At 42.0% G+C, this 27117-nt stretch overlaps 1 protein-coding gene across 24 annotated transcripts in view; it reads left to right on the top strand.

The window, feature by feature from the left end:
* The window catches only part of LOC105468948 (teneurin transmembrane protein 4), a 3228145-nt gene that overhangs the window by 2997171 nt on the left and 203857 nt on the right, over nt 1–27117 (top strand). For 23 of the 24 annotated variants that reach the window (XM_071075888.1, XM_071075902.1, XM_071075900.1 and 20 more), the window contains 2 exons: nt 14903–15073; nt 21839–22053. In XM_071075888.1, the coding sequence (XP_070931989.1) occupies nt 14903–15073; nt 21839–22053 (386 nt within the window). The remainder of the gene's footprint in view (nt 1–14902; nt 15074–21838; nt 22054–27117) is intronic. The other variant, XM_071075903.1, reaches the window with a different exon arrangement.

The raw sequence follows: 27117 nt of genomic DNA, 5'->3' as shown, positions 1-27117 counted from the left end.
ATGTGTCCAGCAAAAGTTTGTTCAAGGAGAGAAAGGATGGGAGGATGTCGAGATCAGAACACGACAGATGTTGCAAAGCTTGGAGAGGAGGGAAAGAAAAAGGAAAAAATAGAGGTTCCAAGTTCTCACAAAGATCAAAGGCGGAAAGTGTATATCGGTGAGTGAAAAATGGCTCCTCGAGACTATGCGGAGGGAAAACCAGAGGAGACAAAGCCAGAGGTGGCTGCTGAAACATAATCAGCACGGGACACAGGCTAGCTTTGCACCCTCATCTGCTCCTAACTACTTATGACTCCAAGCAAGAAGTGTCCTCTGCCCGGACCTCAGTTTCCTGACCCGTGAATGTAGGTATGAGGCTGCTATGGAGATGAAATGATTCTCAGGCACCTAGTTCTTAAGAGTAAGAGCCACTTGTAAATGAAATCTGCCTGCCCCTTCCCCCTGGCAAACAAGATGTGTTGAGTTTGAGGGGAGCAGTTTCTGAGTTTGGAAATGTGTCAAAAAGAAGGGACCCATATGTACTCATATATTCATTTCTAATAAGAACAACAGCGGCTGCGGAAACAGCACACCCTCCCGGGGCTTGGAGGCCCTGGGGGCAGTTTAAAGCCCCGAGGAGGCTGCACAGCCGTGCTTGGTCAGGCAGGAGCCCCAGCTGCGTCTCTGGGTGCTCCTTCTACAACATTGCCCAGGGAGTGTGGAAAGGGAGTGGATTTTATAGATTTTTAGCTTTCTTGGAAAGGAATTTTCCCCAAGTCTCATTTGTATTGCAGACTAATTACTGTGAAATAACATAATTTAATTGCACTTAAGTGCAGAGAGAAAGAGAAAACAGCCCCCCGATGGCTATTCTTTTACTGAGTAAATACCTAGCACTTGTGGAGGAGAAGTTAGGAAGGGGCTACACTTAAGTCCACTAGGCTTAGAGGACAAGGAGGAGCAGAGCTCAGCCTCTTTTCATAGCAGGGAAGAAGAGCAGGGTGGAAGGAAGAAGGGAGCAGTGAGAGGAAGAGAGAGGGCTGAAAAAACCACAATATTTCTCCTTCCACTCAGTGCTTCTTCCTATCAGTAAAACAACAAGACCAGAACTAAACAGCTTCATCCTTCTAAAGACAGCAATACGGTCTCGGAGCAAAAGCACAGACTGGGCCAAGTAAGACCTGCATTCCAAACCCGGCTCAGACACATTTTTAAACCTCTCTGTATCCTGGTTTCATCATTGGTAAAATGTCAATTAGTATCTAAGTGGTGGTTTGAGCATTAAGCCAGAGAACATCTGCAAAGGGCCCAGTCCAGTGGATGACCTATAGTAGGTGTGGAGTAAACGCAGCTTCCCAGCAGCTGAATCACCTGGAGATTTTAAACCCTCTCAGGTTTAGCAGCCGAGAGCCATCCCTGGATGCAGGGATTTCAGGTGATGAAGCAGAAGGAGCTTCCCCAAATTCAGGTTTAAACTGGTGGGGAGCATTCACTGAGCCTGTCTTTTGGACTGTGTCCCAGGCTGTGAGGAGCAGACAAAGCCAGATGAAGTCACTGCCTCTGAGTCATCTCTACTTTCGTGGACAGCCAGATGTGTAAGGAGCTGATGGCAATTCTAGGCAGATGATAAAGGTATATTACTGGAGTTTGAACCTATCCCTGTGGGATTCTAAAGGAGACAGCAATTCATTCTAACTGGGAAGATCAGGAAAAATTAAAACAAGGCATTGAGTTTGTAAATCAAGTAGGATGTTGAAAGAGAAGATCGGAATGGCTTTCTGGAAGACCAAACAGCCTAAAGAAAGGCAGAGGACCGTAGACAGGATGCTGGGTGTTTCTGGCACCTGCATCAGAAGGGTCTACATTAAAGTGTCCATTTGTGCATTTTACCTATCTAGGGGCTTCAATCTGTACTTTTATTCTATTTTACTGAAGACTTTCAGTATAAAACTACAGAAATCACAAGTGCTGATGGACACTGACTGCCTTTCCCCTTAGAAGAGAGGCTCCGCTAGGCAAATACAGAATCAATACCATGCCTTTGTGTGAGGCCTTTCAATTTTTCTCTCCAGCAGTCGATGCGCTCTCTATAGTTACTAACTGCATTTCCTGTCCTGCAAGCCCCAGATGTGGAAACTGAGGCCTGCTGCAGTCAAATAACTTGTTCGGTTGGAATGGCTGGTAAGTAGTAGAGCTGGACCTAGAAGTCCAGTTTTCTGACTGTAAACCCTATGCAGACTGTGCTGCCTCTAAAAGCCCTCCTCTCATGTCCCTGTGCCCCATACCTGAGGCTCAGAGCAAACGAGGGCCATGTTGCCCTTCTGTCTGCAGCATGCCTTTGCCCCTGCTCCCAGCCACTCCCAGCAAAGCCTAAGCTGATGTAAGAGCACACACAAATATGGCAGCACACACAAATCAAGAGTTTGCCTTGTGCCAGGCAGGTGCTATTCTGAGTGTTACATGTGTTTCCTCATTTAATCTTCTCAAGAGTCTTACTTATCCAGTAAGTATTTGTTAAGTGCAAACAGGGGCACCATGCTGTTTTTATTTCCATTTCCACAGGTGAGAAACTGAGGCCATGAAGGTTAAATGATATGTCCAAAGCCAGATCCCTAGTGAGAGAAAGAGACAGGACTCACACCCAGAGCCCGTCCTCTCCTCATTGTGCTCTACCCTTCCCATAGCTGGGGGGCCTTTAGGGGAGGGGTTCACCCTTCTGAACTACTGAGAGGATGCAAGTAGCTCCTTGCTAAAGAAAGAAACTAGACAGGGCACAGTGGCTCACGCTTGTAATCCTAGCATTTTGGGTGGCCAAGGGGGGCAGATCACTCAAGGCCAGGAGTCTGAGAATAGCCTGGCCAATATGGTGAAACGCTGTCTCTTACCAACAGTACAAAAATCAGCTGGGAATGGTGGCACATGCCTGTAATCTCAGCAACTTGAGAGGCTGAGGCAAGAGAATCGCTGGAGCCTGGGAGGCAGAGGTTGCAGTGAGCCTGGGCAACGGAGTAAGACTCTGTCTCAAAATAAATAAATAAGTAAACAAACAAACTTATTTTCTTATGAAAGAAAAGTGAACGTCCATCCGTCTGTCCTGCCCCATGTGCTGTGCCAGCACTGCCATGCACATGTGCATTGACTGGGGTGGTGGTTTGCACCCAAAGTACTTCAGGACTGGGGCCAACAGGAGGCCACATTATGAACGTCGGGAGACCTCAAAACCTATTGCTTATTGAGCTACGGCACCTCATAGTATCTGATTCTGCTGTTCTCCAGGCTTGTAACATTTCACTTTGGAGAAAGCCCTTCCTGCTGGCATGTGGCAGGCAGCTAGATTGATGATGCCCTTGAGCCTACAGTGAGATTTTGTTCACAGCCTCCAGTGGGAAAGAAAAAATGCCAGTATCATTAATTGTAGTGTGGCCTCCATTTCATCACATTGTCTCAAATTTTACCACTCAGATCATCTGTAGAATTGTGTAGGAAGACATATTCCTCAGACCCCTGTGTGTGTCTCAGCCTGTGTGTGGCACTGTGTATATAAGCACACATTTGATTCCAACTGTGTTTGCAAAAAGGGTATTTGAGAGGAGATGGAGTAGGAGGGTAGCAAAACTTTAAATGAAAATTTTAGGATAATTAGCATTTTTCTTTACCTAGAAGCTGAAAATTCTTCTTTTCCACCTTGTTTATGTCTTCTGACTTTTCTGTAGTGCAGTAAGTCTATTAAATAGCACTGTATATACACCTAATTGCTGAGGTCTGAGACTGTGTGGGTGGTTTCACATATAAATCTTTGCATCAGTCTGTGTATTAAATACAGACTGTATTACATTAGGACATTTGGGTGTTCTTTCATTCATTAACTATTAAGCAATATAATAATAATGCCTTATATTTTCAATATACTTTATAATCTCTAAAGAATCCTCATTAAATTTAATTCTTACAAGAGCCTGAGAGATGGTTTTCTATTATTTCCATTTCCACAGATGAAAAAACTAAGAGTCAGGTTGGTTAAGTGACTTCCCTGTTGATGCACAGCTGGTAAGGGCCAGAGCTGGGAGCCTGGCTGTGTCTCTACGGATCTGTTCCACTGGGTACTAAGCCTGGTAGAGAAACCAGCAAGGGACAGGAAGCACAGGTGCACATACCATGAGGGCAGTGTTTATGGGAGAGGGGCAGAAATAATGATAAGGGCCCAGAGCTGGGGGCAGTGGCCACTTTTGGCTGGGAGTGATGGTGGAAATCCTCACAGAAAAGGCAATATTTGAAGTACGTCTTGAAGGATGGGGGAATTTTTTCTTAATAGAGAAGGTGGTGACCGTTCGAGCAGAGGGCATCGTATCAGCAAAAGCATGGAGGCTGGACGGGCAGGCAGGCTCGAGGGACAGAGAAATCCCTCCTCACACAGAGTGAGACTCCTGAGCAGGCAGAAGTAACGTAGACCATTGAATATTGTGTTCAACACACATTTAAAATGCTCTTTTAACATTGTTTCCATTCTGAAGAGATATTATGTCAAGTGTCTATTCTCTGGAAAATACTGCCAACAAAATTTGAGTAAAAAGGTAGGTCGATATAACAATGAGATTGGCAACGTTGATTTTTTGTTTTTGTTTTTGTTTTCCATTTTTAACATTTCCACAGCTTGATACCTAATCAGAAAAGCAGTGTGGTATAGTGATTGGGGGCAGGTTCGATCTGGACTTAACTCAGATCTGAATTTGGTCTCTACCTCTAATTAAACAGTAACGTGGGACAAGTTGATAGACCTCTTTAAGCCTCAGTTTCCTCATCTTACAAATGAGAGTAATAGCAATACTTACCTCATTGGACTTTGTGAGAATTAAATGATACTGTTTCTAAAACACTCAGCACAGTGCTTGGTACAGCATAGCTTCCAAGTAATGTCTGTGGCTGTTAACATTATCATCATCATGGTCCCTGGAATTCCTTACTGCCTTAAGCTTCTTAGTTTTAGTCAAAGACTAAACCAAATCAAAGGTCTGTGTGTAATCAAAGAAGAAGCAGAGGTAACTCACATGTAAGTGCCTTGCTCTGTGCACAGATAAAGGCAGGGGGGACAGGAAAATATGATATGGTCCCCAAGGACTGGAAAATACCCGTGGGACTGGAGACTGGGGAGCTGTAGGAAGTAAAGGAGGGACATCAAACACTCTGTTCTGTGCGATTTTAAAGTGCTGATTCAAAATGTTTCTCATTATAAAGAAATATTATCCCAAGTTACAAATCCGGGTGGCAGGCTCCACGTTGAGCTGTCTGCCCTCATTCCTCTTGCTGAAGTGAATGATCCAAAGGGAAAAGGCCTGTCATAATACATACACAAATTAAAACTCCATCTGAGGTACAATGGGGACCACCTCCTAGTTGACTTTGATCATGAAGAAAATCAGTTGCATGGCTGGCGCGCCAAAGAAAATCAGAAGACAGGAGGGTTGCTCTATACAGCCAAGGAGCGCTACATTTTCTAGTAGCTATGGGAATGGAGCATAGCAACAAGCACCTTCTCCTTGTGTGAGCTCCCAAGCACTAACCAAACACACGTTTCTCTCTCCTGCCTCATTTGATCATTAGCACAGGTGAGGAAGGGGATGATGCGTCTCGGGTGAAAGGCTGGTCCTTTGCAAGTTGGAATACCTTTATATGGACACTTCAGATAGCATTGGGAATGGTGTCATCATGAACACAGGGGCCACAAAAAAAAGGAATGTGACGATGGCACACTCAGGAAATAACAGGCACCGTCCCAGACCTGGCGGTGGCGTGTTGTACCACCCAAAGGGCAATGCTGACTCCTCACACCAGCAGAGCGGTTTGAACAGGCAGGAGATCCTTTGGGTTCAGTGATCACTGCGTCACTAGTGAGGCCTGAATGTGAAGGGCAGATGGTGGGCATCGGACTAGGTTTAAGCGCCCCTTCTGTGTGGAGCCGCTTCCTTGAACGCTTGCCCAGTTGATAGTGATTTGACAGAAGCTGCATTTTTATCCCGATGAGGATGAAATGGAAGCCTGCCCTGTGCTTCCTTGATGACAGTGTGACAAGAACTTCGTATCTGGCATCACTGGGATCTGCTTTTGGATCTTGGCACTGCTATGTTGAATGGTACAATTGTAGACAATTCTAGATCCTGGGTTTTCTAGAGATAGAAAATTAAAGTAGTAATATCTACTACTTGTCTCTGTTTTGAGGCACCTAATCTGTTAAATGGGGTTACTAATATTATCTAACTTAAAGAGTTGTGAGTTTGAATGACATAATAAATGTGAATCCTTCAGCATTATGTCATGCACAAGGTAAAATTTTAATAAGTAGGAGCTGTTATTGATTTAATAATATTCCTCTGTCTCCTTCCTTTCCTTGCTTGCTTCTTCACCCCTTTGGACCAGGTTCTGGGGAGCAGAAATGACCAGAATAATCCCTGCCCTAAAGGAAGGGCTGCTTGATGGCCTGACATGGCCTGTGCTGTGGGTTCATTCCCCTTACCTTAGACCCAAGGAGATGGTTCCCTTCACCTGGGAAGCAGTGCCTGATGGAAGAACAAGCAATGAGGATGGCCGTCCTGCTCTGGACACGATTTTTCTGTTGTGATTAATGTAATAACAGGGTCACTTCGTGGGAAGAGTTTTGAACTAGAAGTCTGAAGAACTGGGCTTAGCTCATTCCCAGGCCCTGACACAAAGGCACTAATCAAGCCTGAGTTTCTTTATCTGTGCAGTGAGTGGGTTGGTAGGTACCTGGGACCTGAGATGTCAGTCATAGCAATGTCCCCTAACACCAGAACAAAAACTCAGGCTTCTCACTCCCCAGCTCCTGATATGGCCTTACTTCATTTTTCAGTGAAAACCTTGATACACAATGAAGATGATGTTGATGCCAACAGAGAGCTCCCATCCAGTAATTCATGCCAGTAAATACCAAGCACAATGAGGAGCTCGTAAAGCACATCACTTCTTTTAATCTCCACAACTCTCAAAGCTAGGTATTATTATCACCATCTTATAGATGGGGAAACAGAGGCTCAAAAGAGTAAAGTTGTCATGTAACTGTTCACATCAGAACCAGAGAAGGAACACAGGTCTCTCTGGCTCCAGAGGCTGTGCTCACAACCACTGCCCTTCACTGCCATTTTCTTGACTTGGGAACCAGCACAATGTGGGGAGTCTGGCAGGGAGAGGTCAGATAACTGGGCTGAGGTTAGTCCAAAGGTTGGTGGGGGGTGGCCAACTCCTAAATTAGTTATATACAGAAGAGGTCTTAGTAGAGCCCACCAGGGGAAAGGTGCCCAGAAAACACAGCTTTCTTATTCTATTACTGCAATAATAGCAGTTTATTCTGTACAAATTAGGTTTCAGTTCCAGTTCCCCTACAATTTGCCTTGTCACCAGTTTTCAGTGCCCTCCAGTTAAGGTGACATTCCTCCTCTGTATTGGTGGTGGGCTCACCTGTTCCCGGCCTCCGTGGCTGACTGCACCTGATCCTCTGGCTCGGGACCAACTCCACCATGATTTACAGAAACATTGAGCAGCGCCCGTGAATCCTTGCTGAAAGCCTCCTTCCCTATAACTTTTCGTGGCACAGACAAATGATTAACTGTGCCAGAATCCATTCTCCAGAAAACACTTAATTTGGGAGTGAGACACAGTAGCCCTGATTATTGCCGTCAAGTTTATCCAGAGACAGGAGGAAAAGCAGTATATTTACTTGATTAAAAATTACCCCCACATGGTCACCAGTGGGATCCTGTCAGGCTGTTTTATAGCAATTATGGTTTTAAAAGATGTTTCATCTATTGGACAGATATCTCTGGTTCCCATCCCCAAAGTCTATCAGCTAATGGGAGCAGGTGAGGGCCCTCAATTTAAAGAAATTGACAACTAGCATGGAAGGGAACTAATGGGGAACATATAGAAAGAAAAAAAAGGCGATGTCACAGAGCTGGCTTAAAGTTTTCAGTAGATATAGAAATTAGGGAAATCAGCATAGCAAAATGACAGTGATGATACAACTGCCATTTACTGAGCTCCTGGTATGTACCAGGCATAGTTCCAAGCAAATTACATTATCTCATTCAATCCTTTGAGGTAGATATTATCAGCTTCATTTTACAAGTGAGGAAACTGAGATTCAGACAGGCTAAGTACTTTGCCCAAAGTCACAAAACCAGTAACTCAACGAGCTCTGAGTGCTTTTATAGAAAGACCCAAACGCAGACTGACTGTGCCTGTGACAAGTTGCTTACTGGCATCTACATGGTTTTTGTTTGTGGGGATCAGTCGCTAGTCAGGCAGCAAGGATATGAAAGGATGGGGGCCCATGCTTTGTCCCTGAGAAAAAAGCCTTTTAACAAACTGTCTCAAAAGAGCAAATCTGGCTATGCTGTCAGCGAAAGCTTTGCCTTAAAATCTTTTTAAAAATTGTAATGTAGTTTTCAGGCATTGTAACTCATCACCAGTGTGATGTGCCAGGAGGGGAACCTGGGCTTTGGAACCAGTCAGATCTGTTTTAAGATCTGGGTTCAAATTTGGCCTTAGTACTTCCTATCTGTGTGTCTTTGGGCCAGCTGAGGAGCCTTTCCTAGCCTCCAGTTTCTTCATTTGTCAAACGAGTTTCTCAAGATTCATGTAAAGATTGAATGAGAGAGCATATGTAATTCCCGATGTATGGGGTCAGACACAAGGCAAAAGCTCAAAGTCAGGACCCCTCCCCCATGCTGTATCATCTTTCTCTTCTACCTATTGCTTCTGAAACTAAGTTGTAGAGCTTCTTTTTTAACACTGATGCACTGAAATGAGTTTGGAAACTAGGAAATAATCCTGCTACTGTAATTCAAATCCTGATGTCATTTTTATGTATTTCTTTACAAATTGTTTTTCATATGCATACATAGTTTTGCAGAGATGCAGTCAGGAAACACATGCAATTTTGTGCCCTGCCTTTTCTTTTCCTTAACATTGTATCTTAAGCATTTTCCTGCATTGCTGTTTATCATAGTTATTTTTTGTAATGATTGCCTTCTATTCCATGCTGTACCTGTACAGTAAGATAGCTAAGTCGTTCTCCTATTTTTAGACATCGAGTTTGCTTCCAATTTTTTTATGTTATCCTGCCATGTACATCTTATGTATACAGTTTCTTGGTTTGGAACTTTTAAATGTGGTGGCTTTGTAGCAGAACCAGGAAGATAACCTAGGGAATGAAAACCTGTCGTTTCTGTTGTTATTATTTTATCTTTTTAGTTTTCCCCCCATTAGAGGACCATAAGTCAAAGAACCCCATTGACTTTTATTTCATAGAAATAGTCATTAAAAAAAAAAAAAGAAAGAAAAAACCTGAGCAGTAATATGAAACAGAAAAGTGGGAAGCTGCGTGGTTGGGTTGGTTCCCACTGCCTTTTGAAACCAAAAATGCCACTCGAATCAACAGTTCCTTGTGGTTATAAAGGTGTCTAGTCACTCCCTGGAGCTGCTAATGTACAGATGCAAGTGGGTTCGTGCATTCCATTTTTGGAAGGGAAGTGTGCGTTGTGACAGCAGAAACTCTCCTGTACTGATATTGGTGACTCCTGCGTAATGACTTTGTTAATTGCCTCCTGCTGGCCAGGTGCTGGGGGAGCCTTCAATGTCTGAACATCTATGGAGCCTTTCTTTAAAATGTCAGGATAGAGCTTGCACTTTCTGAGCCATCTCTCATGTCTCTCTGGGCAGGAAAAGGCAACGGGGAAAATGTCAGCCCTGGGTTGAGATTGACCAGAGCCAAGAGAATCAGAACTTCCCCCACCTTGGCTCTTGGCTTTTAGAAATCATTAACATTTCAGCGTGGGTGATCTTGTGAACCAGCTACCTTTCCACAGCCTTTTTCTGAACTCCTTAGCATCTTTTCACCTTTTCATTGAATTACAAACTAGTCTAAGGGGAAAACCAGTATCAAGTTGCTTATCTAGGTCACTTTGAGTGTACTTGAGGAAGGTTTTGCACAAGAGTTATAAATACACACTGCAGAGTATCATATAGATAATCCTGTGATGTAACACAGATGATGTGTAGTTACCATTGATTCTTCAGGGAACATGGAATACAGTGATTATAATTTATATTGTTTCAGTGGCCTGGTCTATCCTTAGCAGGCTGGGGAGAACCATGTATATTTTTTAGCTTTTTTTTTTTTTTTTTTTTTTTAAATCTATGGCTCTGTCTTCCAAATCATTTGGATAACATGCATTCGGCTGCTATACACAGCTTTAAATGGGGATTGCTGTGGGCCAGGGAATATTTGTCATCACTATCAGCTCCCCCCCAAATATTTATTTCAGATTTTATTTGCTGCTGGCTTTATGCTGCCCATATTTTATCTTCTATTTAAAATAAAATATGTAAAAGAAGAAGCTTGGTTTGGGAGCACAGGGTCCTGAGTTTTAAACTTGCCTCAAATTTCTACCAGCTCTGTGGTCTCGGGTAACTTTCTTTACTTCTCTGAGTAAATCAGAATATATCACTACAGCTCTATTTCTATTCTACTTCCATTCTCCAATAATGTTTTTTCAACCTAGTTTTATATGAGGATGAAACTGAATAATATAAATAAAGCACTTGGCATGTAGTGTCATTCAAATAATACTAATTTTTGTGTTATGATTTTGATTATTACAAAGGATAAAGAAGAGTGGCCGCTCAATCATATGTATTTCATGGGCTGACTCTGACTGAGAATGTGCTGTGCCCTTTGGAAAGGGGAGAGCAGAGCAAACTACTTCTCTCCCTTCCTCTCCCCGCTCCCATAACCCAGGACTATAGAATTAACCACCTGCCTAACAATACAGTAAAAGAATGAAAGGGTCACTAGCATAACTTATATTTAAAACCTTGGATCACAGATTAAATATCCCCTTTATTTTGGCTTTAAGATGACTTTGCTCCATTCTCACTCATTTGTGGGAGCTAAAAATCAAAACAATTGAATTCATGGAGATAGAGAATAGAAGGATGGTTACCAGAGGTTTGGAAGGCTAGTGGGAGGTTTGGAGAGAGGTGGCATGGTTAACGGTTACCAAAAAAAAAATAGAATGAATAAAGAACTGTGCTACTTGATAGCACAACAGGGTGACTATAGTCAATAATAATTAAACTATACATTTTTAAATACCTAAAAGTATAATTGGATTGGTTGTAACACAAAAGATAAATGCTGGAGGGAGGGGATGGATACGCCATTTTCCATCACGTGATTATCATGCATTGCAAGCGTGTTATCAAAATATCTCATGTATCCCGTAAGTATATATACCTTCTATGTGCCCACAAAAATTAAAAATTTTTTAAAAAGATGACATTACTGGTTGAACTTCATGTCTCTGAATCTCTGCTTCATCCTGCTCCTTACTTTCCAGGTAGCCATTTCTCACCCCAACCTCGGTGACCCTGGGTTTCCTTCCCTACTCACCAGCCTCTGAAGTTAGTTTTGGATGGTTAAATCTCCTGAGAGATTCAGTCTAATTTGGAGTTGAATACAGAGCTTTGCTTTCCCAGATAGTTTTGGCCACGGAAACAACTGGCCAGCCTCACAGCTGTGTTGGCCTCTGTGATTGCCAGGGGGACACAGTGGAGAGGAAGGGGTGCCGACACCCGCCCCCGCCCCATGTCTCCCCGACCCTCATAGCTGTGGACTGTCCTGCCCTCATTAACTTCCCTGGGACCCCAGGCCTGTTGATCGTTTTCACCTGCAACACTTTTTTCCCTGGCTTATTCCCACCCCTACCCCCAACGTATCTTTTTTTTTTTTTAAAGCAAGGACTTATTTGCATCTTGTTAAATATAAAAGAAAGCTGTGACAATAAAAATGTTTCTCTTCACAAAGCTGTGAGAGTTCTGTTCATTCTGGGATTAGTTAATTCTCATGACCTTTTAACAAGACAGCACTATTGCACACTTAGATGAGATAATTGATTCTAATGGGGAAAGAAGCACTGCTCACTTAGCTGCATATATCTGATTTGTCTGTAGCTCAAACAATTTCTCCATTACCTTTGGAGTTGCTAATATATAGATTAAGTAAGAAGGTAAACAGAATTTTGAGCTAATGCAGCCTTGGAAATAGCAGAATATTCACTGCTTCCAGGCAGGTTAACTGTTAAAGTATTATTGTCACCTACATAGGAGGTAGAGGAGAGCGGTGCAAAGCACCTCACCTGGTACTTGGTACCAAAAAAGGTGCTCAATAAATGTCAGTGACTATTGTCATTATCATTATAAGCAGTACAAATGCAATGAATAGTTATCACATATAGTTATCACACATTTGTACAGTTTGCAAAGCATTTTACCACGTATTACCTCATTAGATACAACAGTGTTTTGAAGCTTTCTATATTCATTGCTCAGATGAGAAGACTGCAGCTAGGCAGTGGCAGCTGAGATTCAAAACTAGTTTCTTTCCTCTGGCCCCACACACCTTCTCCTGCACCACAGTAACCAAAGAAAAAGCAAAGTGTGGGATCTCGTTGCTTTCACCGGAGCATGGCCTCCTGGCTGAAGCAGACTTGTGTGTGTTCTCCATGGCTTGTGTTCAGACTAGAAGTCAGACAGGTATGCTGTGCTCCAGTCCCCTAGATAGAATTTTTGTGTGTCTTGACGGCAGTCACACAGCCCCTCAAAACCACCATCGGTGATACCTTCATACACTGGGGCCAGGTAACAGAGTTTCCTCTCTATCTCACAGGATCCTGTGTTACTGCCTAAAAAGAGACTTGAAAGCCTTGGAGGCTGATGCACAAAAGGGGGATGTCTTTGTAACACCCACCCTGCTAGGTACACCAAGCAAGAGGCGGCCTAGCTAAGTGGGCAAGCCTGGGCCTTGACGCCAAGAAGACTGACGGTGCATGTTTTCAGGATAGGAACAGTTTGGGATTCTAGTCTAGACTCTGCCACCTGTTAGGCATTTAACCTTGTGTTTGTTGATTTGTCTTGTTGTGCCTTAGTTTCTCCATCCATAAAATGGGGCTATTAATACCTCGTAGGATTATTGTGAGAGTTAAAGGAATTATTGCTTGTAATGCTCTCAGCCTAATGCCTGGCATATCATTAAATACTCATTAAATGATAGTTTTATGACTATCATAATTTTAATTAACCTTCTGAGCCTTAATATGCACCTCTGTAAATTCGATCTGGTGAGGTTGCCATGAGGATTAATATATATATACAAGTTCCCCCCACATACTGCCTGTCACGCAGTAAATACAATTACTATGGGCCTTCATCTCTCTGAAGGTCCTTCCCTGTGTTCTTCTAGCCCCGCTAGCGGGTCAGGCACCCCCCTCCTCTACGCCTTCTGGTCCTGCTGAAGAGAATTTGTTATTTGTCTGTCTTCCCTACTTGACTGTGAGCTCATTGAAGCAGGGGCTCTCTGATCCCATTCTGGCTGTCCAGAGTCTGCCATGGAGTGGGCTTTCAGACAGTGTTCACCAAGCAAAGGAGTGAATGCTACATCCAGGGTGCTGTGAGGGTCCAGGGACTTGAATGCTTACTTCGGTGTATGGGGAATTCAGGTGGGCATCAGAAGAGGTGAACCTGGACCACTGACAAAGCCCAAGCCTAGAATCCTAAAATGGGATTTCAGCAGATATTTTGTGCTAGATCACATTTTTGGAGATGAGCTTCCTAGCCTTCTCAAGCATGTATATCTCAAGGGACAATGTTCATTCTCTGACGCCTTATGGTCTCTTTCTAGATTGTTGTACAAGACTTTTTAGCAGTTGCTACCTTGGAAAATACATTTCAAACAGAAATATATGCACATGGCACAAAATGAAAATATGCAAAAGGTATACAGTGAAAAGCAAGTTTCCCTCCTACCCCCGATCCATAGTATCTCTATCCTTCATAGGACACAGCTACTGTTACCAGTCTTTCATATTCTACCAGAAATACTTCCTACATTTCCAGGAATTTTTAAACCCAAAGGTAGTATATCAAAAACACTTCTGCATGTTATACTTTCCTTTCCACAAAAATATATAAAGAACCTCTTTATTCTTTTTAATGGTTGCATCCAATATTGTTGTGTGGATTTTACTTACTTTTCTTGCCCCTTATCAGTGGACTGGTTTCTAATATTTTGCTATAACAAATTATGCTGCAGTGAATAACCTTGTATGTACATCATTTAGTACATGTTTAAGTATATCTGGAGAAGAAATTTCTAGAATTGGAAGCTTTATGTCCCAGGATAAAGGGTATGTGTATTTTAATGTCACTAGCTTTTATCAAATTGCCCTCCATAGACTTTGTACATCATATTCTCACACCAGTAAAGTATGGGAATGCTTGCTTTCCATTCTCTGCCAATACAGTATATTTTCAACCTTTTTTATCTTTGCCAAACCATATGTGAAAAATAGTATTTCAGAGTCTAACTTACATTTCTTTTACTATGAATAATGCCAAGAGTCTTTTCATATGATTATGAGCTATTTGTATTTCTTATCCTGTAAACTGTTCATATCCAATGCCTATTTTCCTACTGAGTTGTTGGACTTTGCTTATTATTTGTACAAGTTATTTTTGTGTTAAGGAAATTAACATTGTCATACCAATTGCAGTTTTTCCCCCAGATTGTTATTTATCTTTTGAAGCAAAGACCGAGACCTCCTGAGACTCCCTGATCCTGCCTACTCCCAGTTCCACCAGACTGTGAGCCCCTTGAGGGCAGGGTTTGAACCTTGATCCTCTCTGACCCCAGTCTCCTTTGCAGGGCTGGCACTACAAGAGCTCCCTTTTGGGGGCTACTTGTTGAACTGAACTGAATGTCTGTGTTCCCCCACCCTGCCCACCTTTCCCTTATGGCTTGGGAGTCCCGTTTCTGCCTCCAGCAGAAAAAGATGACTTTTCTCATTGCTCACCACAGCCATGCACCTGTTTGGCCTAAACTGGCACCTGCAGCCGATGGAGGGGCAGATGTATGAGATCACGGAAGACACAGCCAGCAGTTGGCCTGTGCCAACCGACGTCTCCCTGTACCCCTCAGGGGGCACTGGCTTAGAGACCCCTGACAGGAAAGGCAAAGGAACCGCAGAAGGTAGGGTTGCTGCGTTGTCCGTGTCGTGAGTCCTCTGTGTCTGCCTCTGAGCTGAGGAGCCCTCCATCACGCGTGCGCGTCCTGTGCCTGGCTCACAGCTCCATGCTCTGGTGCTTCCTCCATCCTTCCGCACTCCACGCCAGCTGCCAAGCTGCCAGTCCACCTGTGTCTTCATTGCAGTTCCTTGTCACTGAGAGCTCATGGGGGGCTCATGGTGCTCAGCAGAATCCCATCCCATGCCTTCAGGGAAGCATTAGGGGCTTCACACTGCTGGGGTGGCCATCTTTGTGTGGGGTGAGAGGAGCTCTTCTGGGCAAACCTCATGGGACAGATGGGCATCTGTGGGAGCAGGGTATGGGGAGGCAGGTAGATAGGGTGTTGTAATGGAAAGATTCTTGAACTCTTGTGGTTTAATAGAAACACCAGTTCAAGTGGTCTGGCATTTACTAACTCTGTGACCTTGAGCAAGTCACTTATTTGCCTGAGCTTTGGTTTCCTCATCCACAATGATAACAATAATCATTAGTGTTCGTACAGCATGTTTGTTTTAAAACTTTTTGTCAAAAGCATTTCACATTTAATTCCCACAGAGATCCTATGAGATAAGTATAATTATTTTATAATTATTCTACATGTAAAAACTAGAATTGGTACGAAGGATTGCACTAATTAAGTGACTTGGCCAGAGTCACACAGCCAGTAAATGGTAGAGTCTGGGATATGAGCCCAGGTCTGTGACTCCAGGGCTCTTGCTATCTCCATAAGCTTCCCCGCTTGACTTATCCCAAGGTTACAAGACCCTGAAGGAGATGTGGATGTGAAATTCTATTGTACAATGAGACATGGATATTTCCTATCAATGATAGAAATGGTGGTGGCATTGGGTTTGCTGTTCTTGAATGGGATATCCATAGGCCCATGTTCTGAATGTCCTAGAAATATTTCTAACATGCCATGGACACTGTTAGCCAAGAGTGGCACAAACTCACAAAAATTGGCACCCAGAAAGATGTCTGAGCTAATAACTCAGCCTGGTTGTCATTCTGGGCAGTGTGGCGTTCCCTTCTCCTGCACCTGCTATGGCCTGCTTTCTCTCCCTGTGACCCTTCAGTCAGCACATTGACAATAGCTGCCTCTAACCTTCACTGCTTACATCTTCTTTTCTCTCAGTTGACTTTTTGGTCATAGCATCTGAGCCTCTCTGCCCTTGCAAGGATCAGTTTGTTTAACACGGTGGCATATACTTAGTCAGAATATCTACTCATGACCTCTGAAATGAGGATCCTGAGGGCCAAAGTCAACTCTTGGCTTCTGGTCATCTTTAAGGGAAGTGGGAACTGGAATCATTTCCACACAGAGCCCCTGCCCACTATTTTGAGGGACAAAGCCAGTCCTCTCATTTGCAAAGATGTTAAGTCTTAAAATGCTAAATAATGTACACTTTCTTTGCCTCTTAATAGGATATGGAGGGAGGAATCATGAATGGGACCATGGGAAGAGCTCTGGGTTAGAAGTCAGAAGCCCTGAGTTCAAGTGCAGCTGCAGCCACTGACCTGTGGTATCGCCTTAAGCAAATCCCTTGAACACACTTTCTGAGAGTCCTTTTCCTCCTCTTCAAAAGGAGAATATTGAGCTAGATTCTCTCTAAGGTGCATTCTAATTTGTAAGGTCTACATATGAAAATGGTAACAGAATCATGTAAGTAACCAGATGGCTCTTCAGAATGTGTCACATTGGCCCTGTCCATGGTCCTGCCTGTTGGCTAGTGGTGCCCATGTCAGCGTCTAGTGTCAGATGCCATGGGTTAATACCATAACGTGAAGACTGTCTTTAGATTAGCATGTACAAATGTAGATTTAAAATATGCTTAACCCTCAAGGAACTGGTAAAGGATCTCATTTGGCAAGATGTATTTTCTTCCTTCTATGATCTCTATCAGACATTGTTTAAACAGGAGTCGGATCTATCTGAAATCTCTCACTCTAATGAAATTAGTCTGTGGGTTGTTTAGGTTTTGTTTTGTTTTTGCAAGGAACAGGAGGTGCAGATAAGAGATAAAATAAAATTGCACCAGATTATTGGTTTATTTTAATTGGAGTATTTTTGCTTAAAGGGATTATCTGTCATTACTGATGCAAATGGAAATCCTGTTTGCAAACCCCTCCAATGCAGCACTGTGCTGTAGAGTGGTCAGCATCAGAAGCAATCACTGTGACAAAAATACATCAGACTGGAAACCAGAGGACAAAGCTTCCTGTAGTTTATGTGAGACCACAATGTTCTTCATTTCTTTTGCCCTGGTCAAACCAATGTCTACTCAGTTTATGTTTTTCATTGTGATGTTAAAAATGCATTTCCCTAGATAATCTCAATGGGGAAAGTCTTTAACTCTGATGTGAGCAATTGTTTCTCATCCTTTCTGAGGGTATTCGAGAAAACAGCTGATTCCACAATTAAGATTAGAGTCTCTGCTTCACAATGATAGAGAAAGCAATGTGGTGTGATAAAAAAGGGGTAAATGGGCCTTGGAGCCAGACAATATAGGATGTTAATCCTGACCCTGCTTTATATTGACTCTGTTAACTCATGACACTTACTGCATCTCCCTTGACCTTCCTCATCTGTAGAACAAGGATAACAACATCTATCCATTCAAAGCCTAATGTTGAAGTGGCGTTCAACAAATATTAGTTCTCTTCTTCTTATCCACTCAAATCCCAAGCCATTCCATATTAGTTATTAAAATCCTAGAAGTCCAGACTAATTAACATTCTCTCCCTGCCACAGATTCTGCAAAGGTTTGAGGTATTTTTGAATATTTTTTAAGAATATATGTTTCTTATTTATATGAATTTAATATATGATAATCCAAGAATTGTTAATGTTCATCATGTGTTTAAGAATAATATGAAACTGCAGTTCATACTATATTTTCCAAATGACTGTAACCATTCCAGGGTTGTGATGGGACAGAAACCAAATACAGCAGCTTTTCGAACTAAAGCCACAAGAACTTGTGTTATGCATTCATGCGGAAGGGAAAAAACACATTGAATAAACAAGCATTTCTGATGGTTGAATTGGTGGGCTTGAGATAGCATTTTCTTCTTTCTGCAGTGAAATAAAAATTGCCCATGAGTTTGAACCATGCAAATTGCTGTGCGCAGGCTCAGCTGGGCTCTCCAAAATGGAACAGCTTATTTTGATAACCAAATAAATTTCAAGCAGTTGCTAAGGAAACTAAAGAATTCTTCATGCAAGTTATTGCATTGAAAAGAACCAAAAAGGTGGAGGGAGGGAAAGAACATTAGTTGATTAGGAATTTAGAACCCATATAGATATATCTCAGTTCAATAAAGTAAAGGCTGTGATTGGGAAGTGCATGAAATTTCAGTTCTTCCATATCTTGCTTTTTGTCTGAGCTATCCAATCATTTTAGCAATTCATTAAGAAATTTCTTTTATAGACATGATTGCATGTTTGCACAGCATTGCTATAGGAAGCCTGAATCTATCTAGCTTTACAAAGCAAAGGACTGGACTATTACAAGTAAAATCTGCCTTGTGAAGCCTTATCTCGCTGTAGGGAGCCCTAATTGTGACCTAAGCTTTTTGCAGTGTCTGTTAAGTCCCTGGGGACACCCAGTGTCCTTCTCATGAATGCCTTGAGACCCTGACTATTGCCTTTTAACTTTTGGACCTGTTCGTAGGTTCCTGATTCATACCAATGATCTTCTAATACCCTAGGATGCCAGGAAGTTTTTTAATGGGCCTTGGATCTACCTGGTCAAGCTCTGATATTTAGCCTGCTGGGGCTGTGAATCCTATTGGACTCTTGCTCTTTAAGAAGGTCAATGCACCCCACCACCATTGAGAAAGTCTTTGTAGTGTTTTAGTTAACCATTCATCAATTTGATCCCTTCAGAAGCTATATTTTAATAAATAAAGAGGGATCCCAAAATGGTTTCTTAAGGCTTCTGAGCCTCCATATACAGATATTAATATTGCTCTGAGAATTAACTGAACTGATACACATGAAGGTACCTGTCACCGTGCTTGGAGCTCATCAAGTGGAAGCCAATATCACTAGTAATACTACCACCTCTACCTTTATTGCTGTTTCCACCATTAAAATCTATTACTATTTTTATCCTCCAGAATGTAGGTAGGGATAAGAAGAATTGTATATACAAGGCTTTTTGCCTCCAATTGCCTCCAGCCTCTCCTCTCCCTTATGATTCCATCACTGGTGGCTTTTGCTTCATGGTGGAGGATATTTTATATCCTAGTGCTCACAGCTTGGTGCTCAGAATTAAGGACAGAAAGTGTAAGGCAATACAGATTTTTAACAAGCAAGACAGAAGGAAGGAATTTCACTTTCCCAATCCTCAGCCCAGCCCATCTCATGACTCTTTCCCCTCAGGTAAAGGTGATCAGCAGGCTGTTAGCTTTTCCCCCTCAGCAGCTCCCAGCCTGTCCCTGTGGTGGGATTTGGAGACCTCTGGTGACCAGAGGCCCTCAAGGTCCTGTTGGAGGATATGCCCTAGAGTGGAGTTCACTGTTTTTATTTCAGCATATACACGCTCAAGACAATTCCTCCCTCCCATCCAGCTCACCTAGGTGAAATACTAAAGTGCCAGAAAAGTCCCCTTTTGTCACCTCCTCTGGGGTAAGAGCCAACTTATTTATGCCTGAGGCCTGCAGACCTCTGACTTATAAGGCTGCAAAACCTAGCTGACACAGTCACTGTCTCCTAAAAATACGCTCATTGAGGGAGAAAATGAACTGTGTAGGGTTCTCCGGTAGCATGCTAAAATGGGGGAGCAGTTTTCCGTTATGTATTTTCAGACATGGGAATTATTTGAATTCAGACAATTTTCAAATCCCATCAGGTCAGACTCCCACCTACTCACAAAGGAAACGCATCCTTGGAATTAGCAGTGTTGCGCTTATTTCTTTTCAGTTTCTAGGAGGAAAAAGCTCAGAAGGCATCTGCTTTGTTTCATTCTCCCTCTTAGTTCTGCCTCCCTAGCAAAATTAAAAGCTGATGGCAGACTATTTCCTCCTGGAATATAGAATGGCTGTGGTATTGGGAACCCAAAAATCAGATAAGAAAGAATGTAAATAATTCTCTTCCATCTCAATCAATTGTGAATTTCGGTTCTGTCTTTGAACTTTGTGAATCACAGCATGGTGGTTTGTGTATCTGTATTTTTCAAGGTAAAAGTCTGAAGCACATTCCTTCCACAAAGGAATTAAAAAGCAAACTCCTTCCCATGCTAATGACAGAATACCAGTGGTACTTTTATTGATAGTGCGCATTTTAACTTTTTTGTTGGCATATTTTTAATTAAAATAACATTTAACAGTTTGAAGCTAAAAACCTGATGTTTCTGCCTAGGAGTTTATAAGGGAATGATAACATATGGAGAAGTTTAACATTTAAATTGAATTTTATTATTTAAAACAGTAAAATATTTTATGACTACAACAATGCCCTGCCAGACTTCATTTCAGCATCAAATGTGCTTTGTAAGGAGTCTTACGAAGCTAGGGGGAAAGAAAGACATTTTAATTTCCTATTCCCCAAATGCTGTTTACAAAAAGTTCCGAAGTGTGTTTTCTTTACAAATGAATTCTTGTTCTCTGAAGTGTCTCTTCGAACATCTCTAACATCACAAAGAAATCCTTGGAACCAGGATACCCAGGAAGTCCTTCATAACAACAAATAAAATACAGCCTGTTGACTTGATGCTGGTCTTTCAGTGTGCTAAGGGTGGTCTTCCTAACATCCCTAGAGTCTCTCCTCTTCCTTCTCAACTCTTCAGGGGGCTGATGTCTGGCAGGAAGTTAGGGTTTGTATTTTTCACCTATGAGTGTGTTTAATTACTAAATAGAGGGAATTTGATAAGCTGCTTTCCTTCCTTGCATTTGTGGTGCCCCCAGAGAGCTGTCACCCTCCCGATTGGTATAGAAATGGCCAAGAGACTTTACTCATGGCACCCTGCATGGATGCTGGGCACAGGGTTGCGAGCCTGGGTGGAATTTCCAAGTATCGCATAGGCTTGGTGTGTGAACTTGGGAAATTCCCTCAGCTTGACCCATTTTAGCACAAAAATGATATTTACCCTCATCCAAAGACAAAGGAACATTTTGCAGAAATATTTCCTCTTTTCAGAAGTATCTTTTCCTCATCTTCCCCAGCCCCTAACCCTGCCCTAAGCACAACCCCCATCCATATATCTTAGCCTCAGAATTTGGCTTCCAATATGTACATAAATTAGTGAGCTTTTTAAATACCTTACTCCACCAAGTCATGCTTCCCACTGCTGGGGAATCATTCTGACTTGGAAAATTAATAACACTTCATTCCCCTATCCTTTCTGTTTTACCATGCACCCCTTAACACACCAAATCACAGAGCTATTCTCATGTGACCACAAATGATTATTTTTAGGATCAAAATATATCTTAACAAGCTGTGGAATTATGCAGTAAACAGATGGCCCTTGGGGAGGACCCATACTGCTTTGGAAGAGTGCGTATTTTTAGCAGAATCATTTGAGCATCGCTGGGGGGAAAGAAAGTTCTGGACCTTTTTCCTCCTCCATGTGGGGAGGGCCAGGGCGGGGAGGAAGCTGACAGCAGAACATTGTAGAGAAGGGTGTGAGGCTAAGGAGAGTTCCGGTGTTCAGATGCCCTGCTTTCTCGTTTCCCATGTGGCTAACTGAGATGTCTTTGTCTTCCCTTCCCTGTGTCTTGATAGGAAAGCCCAGTAGTTTCTTTCCAGAGGACAGTTTCATAGATTCTGGAGAAATTGATGTGGGGAGGCGAGCTTCCCAGAAGATTCCTCCTGGCACTTTCTGGAGATCTCAAGTGTTCATAGACCATCCTGTGCATCTGAAATTCAATGTGTCTCTGGGAAAGGCAGCCCTGGTTGGCATTTATGGCAGAAAAGGCCTCCCTCCTTCACATACACAGGTAACCAGAACCACACATACCCTGTTAATCTGCATGGGCTCCTACCTCAAATCTTTTTTTTTTTTTTTTTTTAAATTATTATACTTTAAGTTCTAGGGTACATGTGCATAACGTGCAGGTTTGTTACATATGTATACTTGTGCCGTGTTGCTGTGCTGCACCCATCAACTCGTCAGCACCCAACTACTCGTCATTTACATCAGGTATAACTCCCAATGCAATCCCTCCCCCCTCCCCCCTCCCCATAATAGGCCCCGGTGTGTGATGTCCCCCTTCCCGAGTCCAAGTGATCTCATTGTTCAGTTCCCACCTATGAGTGAGAACATGCGGTGTTTGGTTTTCTGTTCTTGTGATAGTTTGCTAAGAATGATGGTTTCCAGCTGCATCCATGTCCCTACAAAGGACACAAACTCATCCTTTTTTATGGCTGCATAGTATTCCATGGTGTATATGTGCCACATTTTCTTAATCCAGTCTGTCACTGATGGACATTTGGGTCGATTCCAAGTCTTTGCTATGGTGAATAGTGCCGCAATGAACATACGTGTGCATGTGTCTTTATAGCAGCATGATTTATAATCCTTTGGGTATATACCCAGTAATGGGATGGCTGGGTCATATGGTACATCTAGTTGTAGATCCTTGAGGAATCGCCATACTGTTTTCCATAATGGTTGAACTAGTTTACAATCCCACCAACAGTGTAAAAGTGTTCCTATTTCTCCACATCCTCTCCAGCACCTGTTGTTTCCTGACTTTTTAATGATCGCCATTCTAACTGGTGTGAGATGGTATCTCATTGTGGTTTTGATTTGCATTTCTCTGATGGCCAGTGATGATGAGCATTTTTTCATGTGTCTGTTGGCTGTATGAATGTCTTCTTTTGAGAAATCTCTGTTCATATCCTTTGCCCACTTTTTGATGGGGTTGTTTTTTTCTTGTAAATTTGTTTGAGTTCTTTGTAGGTTCTGGATATTAGCCCTTTGTCAGATGAGTAGATTGCAAAAATGTTCTCCCATTCTGTAGGTTGCCTGTTCACTCTGATGGTAGTTTCTTTTGCTGTGCAGAAGCTTTTTAGTTTAATGAGATCCCATTTGTCAATTTTGGCTTTTGCTGCCATTGCTTTTGGTGTTTTAGACATGAAGTCTTTGCCCATGCCTATGTTCTGAATGGTACTACCTAGGTTTTCCTCTAGGGTTTTTATGGTATTAGGTCTAACATTTAAGTCTCTAATCCATCTTGAATTAATTTTCGTATAAGGTGTAAGGAAAGGACCCAGTTTCAGCTTTCTACTTATGGCTAGCCAATTTTCCCAGCACCATTTATTAAATAGGGAATCCTTTCCCCATTTCTTGTTTTTGTCAGGTTTGTCAAAGATCAGATGGCTGTAGATGTGTGGTATTATTTCTGAGGACTCTGTTCTGTTCCATTGGTCTATATCTCTGTTTTGGTACCAGTACCATGCTGTTTTGGTTACTGTAGCCTTGTAGTATAGTTTGAAGTCAGGTAGTGTGATGCCTCCAGCTTTGTTCTTTTGACTTAGGATTGTCTTGGCAATGCGGGGTCTTTTTTGGTTCCATATGAACTTTAAAGTAGTTCTTTCCAATTCTGTGAAGAAACTCATTGGTAGCTTGATGGGGATGGCATTGAATCTATAAATAACCTTGGGCAGTATGGCCATTTTCACGATATTGATTCTTCCTATCCATGAGCATGGTATGTTCTTCCACTTGTTTGTGTCCTCTTTAATTTCACTGAGCAGTGGTTTGTAGTTCTCCTTGAAGAGGTCCTTTACATCCCTTGTAAGTTGGATTCCTAGGTATTTTATTCTCTTTGAAGCAATTGTGAATGGAAGTTCATTCCTGATTTGGCTCTCTGTTTGTCTGTTACTGGTGTATAAGAATGCTTGTGATTTTTGCACATTAATTTTGTATCCTGAGACTTTGCTGAAGTTGCTTATCAGCTTAAGGAGATTTTGGGCTGAGACGATGGGGTTTTCTAAATATACAATCATGTCATCTGCAAACAGGGACAATTTGACTTCTTCTTTTCCTAACTGAATACCCTTGATTTCTTTCTCTTGCCTGATTACCCTAGCCAGAACTTCCAACACTATGTTGAATAGGAGTGGTGAGAGAGGGCATCCCTGTCTTGTGCCAGTTTTCAAAGGGAATTTTTCCAGTTTTTGCCCATTCAGTATGATATTGGCTGTGGGTTTGTCATAAATAGCTCTTATGATTTTGAGATACGTTCCATCAATACCGAATTTATTGAACGTTTTTAGCATGAAGGGCTGTTGAATTTTGTCAAAAGCCTTTTCTGCATCTATTGAGATAATCATGTGGTTCTTGTCTTTGGTTCTGTTTATATGCTGGATTATGTTTATTGATTTGCGAATGTTGAACCAGCCTTGCATCCCAGGGATGAAGCCCACTTGATCATGGTGGATAAGCTTTTTGATGTGCTGCTGAATCCGGTTTGCCAGTATTTTATTGAGGATTTTGCATCGATGTTCATCAGGGATATTGGTCTAAAATTCTCTTTTTTTGTTGTGTCTCTGCCAGGCTTTGGTATCAGGATGATGTTGGCCTCAAAAAATGAGTTAGGGAGGATTCCCTCTTTTTCTATTGATTGGAATAGTTTCAGAAGGAATGGTACCAGCTCCTCCTTATACCTCTGGTAGAATTCAGCTGTGAATCCATCTGGTCCTGGACTTTTTTTGGTTGGTAGGCTATTAATTATTGCTTCAATTTCAGAGCCTGCTATTGGTCTATTCAGGGATTCAACTTCTTCCTGGTTTAGTCTTGGAAGAGTGTAAGTGTCCAGGAAATTATCCATTTCTTCTAGATTTTCTAGTTTATTTGCGTAGAGGTGTTTATAGTATTCTCTGATGATAGTTTGTATTTCTGTGGGGTCAGTGGTGATATCCCCTTTATCATTTTTTATTGCGTCAATTTGATTCTTCTCTCTTTTCTTCTTTATTAGTCTTGCTAACGGTCTGTCAATTTTGTTGATCTTTTCAAAAAACCAACTCCTGGATTCATTGATTTTTTGGAGGGTTTTTTGTGTCTCTATCTCCTTCAGTTCTGATCTTAGTTATTTCTTGCCTTCTGCTAGCTTTAGAGTGTGTTTGCTCTTGCTTCTCTAGTTCTTTTAATTGTGATGTTAGAGTGTCAATTTTAGATCTTTCCTGCTTTCTCTTGTGGGCATTTAGTGCTATAAATTTCCCCCTACACACTGCTTTAAATGTGTCCCAGAGATTCTGGTATGTTGTATCTTTGTTCTCATTGGTTTCAAAGAACATCTTTATTTCTGCCTTCATTTCGTGATGTACCCAGTAGTCATTCAGGAGCAGGTTGTTCAGTTTCCATGTAGTTGAGCGGTTTTGATTGAGTTTCTTAGTCCTGAGTTCTAGTTTGATTGCACTGTGGTCTGAGAGACAGTTTGTTATAATTTCTGTTCTTGTACATTTGCTGAGGAGTGCTTTACTTCCAATTATGTGGTCAATTTTGGAATAAGTGCGATGTGGTGCTGAGAAGAATGTATATTCTGTTGATTTGGGGTGGAGAGTTCTATAGATGTCTATTAGGTCTGCTTGCTGCAGAGATGAGTTCAATTCCTGGATATCCTTGTTAACTTTCTGTCTCGTTGATCTGTCTAATGTTGACAGTGGAGTGTTGAAGTCTCCCATTATTATTGTATGGGAGTCTAAGTCTCTTTGTAAGTCTCTAAGGACTTGCTTTATGAATCTGGGTGCTCCTGTATTGGGTGCATATATATTTAGGATAGTTAGTTCTTCCTGTTGAATTGATCCCTTTACCATTATGTAATGGCCTTCTTTGTCTCTTTTGATCTTTGATGGTTTAAAGTCTATTTTATCAGAGACTAGTATTGCAACCCCCGCTTTCTTTTGTTCTCCATTTGCTTGGTAAATCTTCCTCCATCCCTTTATTTTGAGCCTATGTATGTCTCTGCATGTGAGATGGGTCTCCTGAATACAGCAGACTGATGGGTCTTGACACTTTATCCAGTTTGCCAGTCTATGTCTTTTAATTGGAGCATTTAGTCCATTTACATTTAAGGTTAATATTGTTATATGTGAACTTGATCCTGCCATTATGATATTAACTGGTTATTTTGCTCGTTAGTTGATGCAGTTTCTTCCTAGCCTCGATGGTCTTTACATTTTGGCATGTTTTTGCAATGGCTGGTACCGGTTGTTCCTTTCCATGTTGAGTGCTTCCTTCAGGGTCTCTTGTAAGGCAGGCCTAGTGGTGACAAAATCTCTAAGCATTTGCTTATCTGTAAAGGATTGTATTTCTCCTTCACTTATGAAACTTAGTTTGGCTGGATATGAAATTCTGGGTTGAAAATTCTTTTCTTTAAGAATGTTGAATATTGGCCCCCACTCTCTTCTGGCTTGTAGAGTTTCTGCCGAGAGATCTGCTGTTAGTCTGATGAGCTTCCCTTTGTGGGTAACCCGACCTTTCTCTCTGGCTGCCCTTAAGATTTTTTCCTTCATTTCAACTTTGGTGAATCTGGCAATTATGTGTCTTGGAGTTGCTCTTCTCGAGGAGTATCTTTGTGGCGTTCTCTGTATTTCCTGGATTTGAATGTTGGCCTGCCCTACTAGGTTGGGGAAGTTCTCCTGGATGATATCCTGAAGAGTGTTTTCCAACTTGGTTCCATTTTCTCCCTCACTTTCAGGCACCCCAATCAGACGTAGATTTGGTCTTTTCACATAATCCCATACTTCTTGCAGGCTTTGTTCATTTCTTTTTCTTCTTTTTTCTTTTGGTTTCTCTTCTCGCTTCATTTCATTCATTTGATCCTCAATCGCTGATACTCTTTCTTCCAGTTGATCGAGTCGGTTACTGAAGCTTGTGCATTTGTCACATATTTCTCGTGTCATGGTTTTCATCTCTTTCATTTCGTTTATGACCTTCTCTGCATTAATTACTCTAGCCATCAATTCTTCCACTTTTTTTTCAAGATTTTTAGTTTCTTTGCGCTGGGTACGTAATTCCTCCTTTAGCTCTGAGAAGTTTGATGGACTGAAGCCTT

Source organism: Macaca nemestrina, chromosome 12 (genome assembly GCF_043159975.1).
Source record: "Macaca nemestrina isolate mMacNem1 chromosome 12, mMacNem.hap1, whole genome shotgun sequence".
In the NCBI taxonomy this organism is placed as follows: Eukaryota; Metazoa; Chordata; class Mammalia; order Primates; family Cercopithecidae; genus Macaca; species Macaca nemestrina.
The sequence above is the reverse complement of the archived record's forward strand: the minus strand, read 5'-3'. Positions and strand labels throughout refer to the sequence as shown.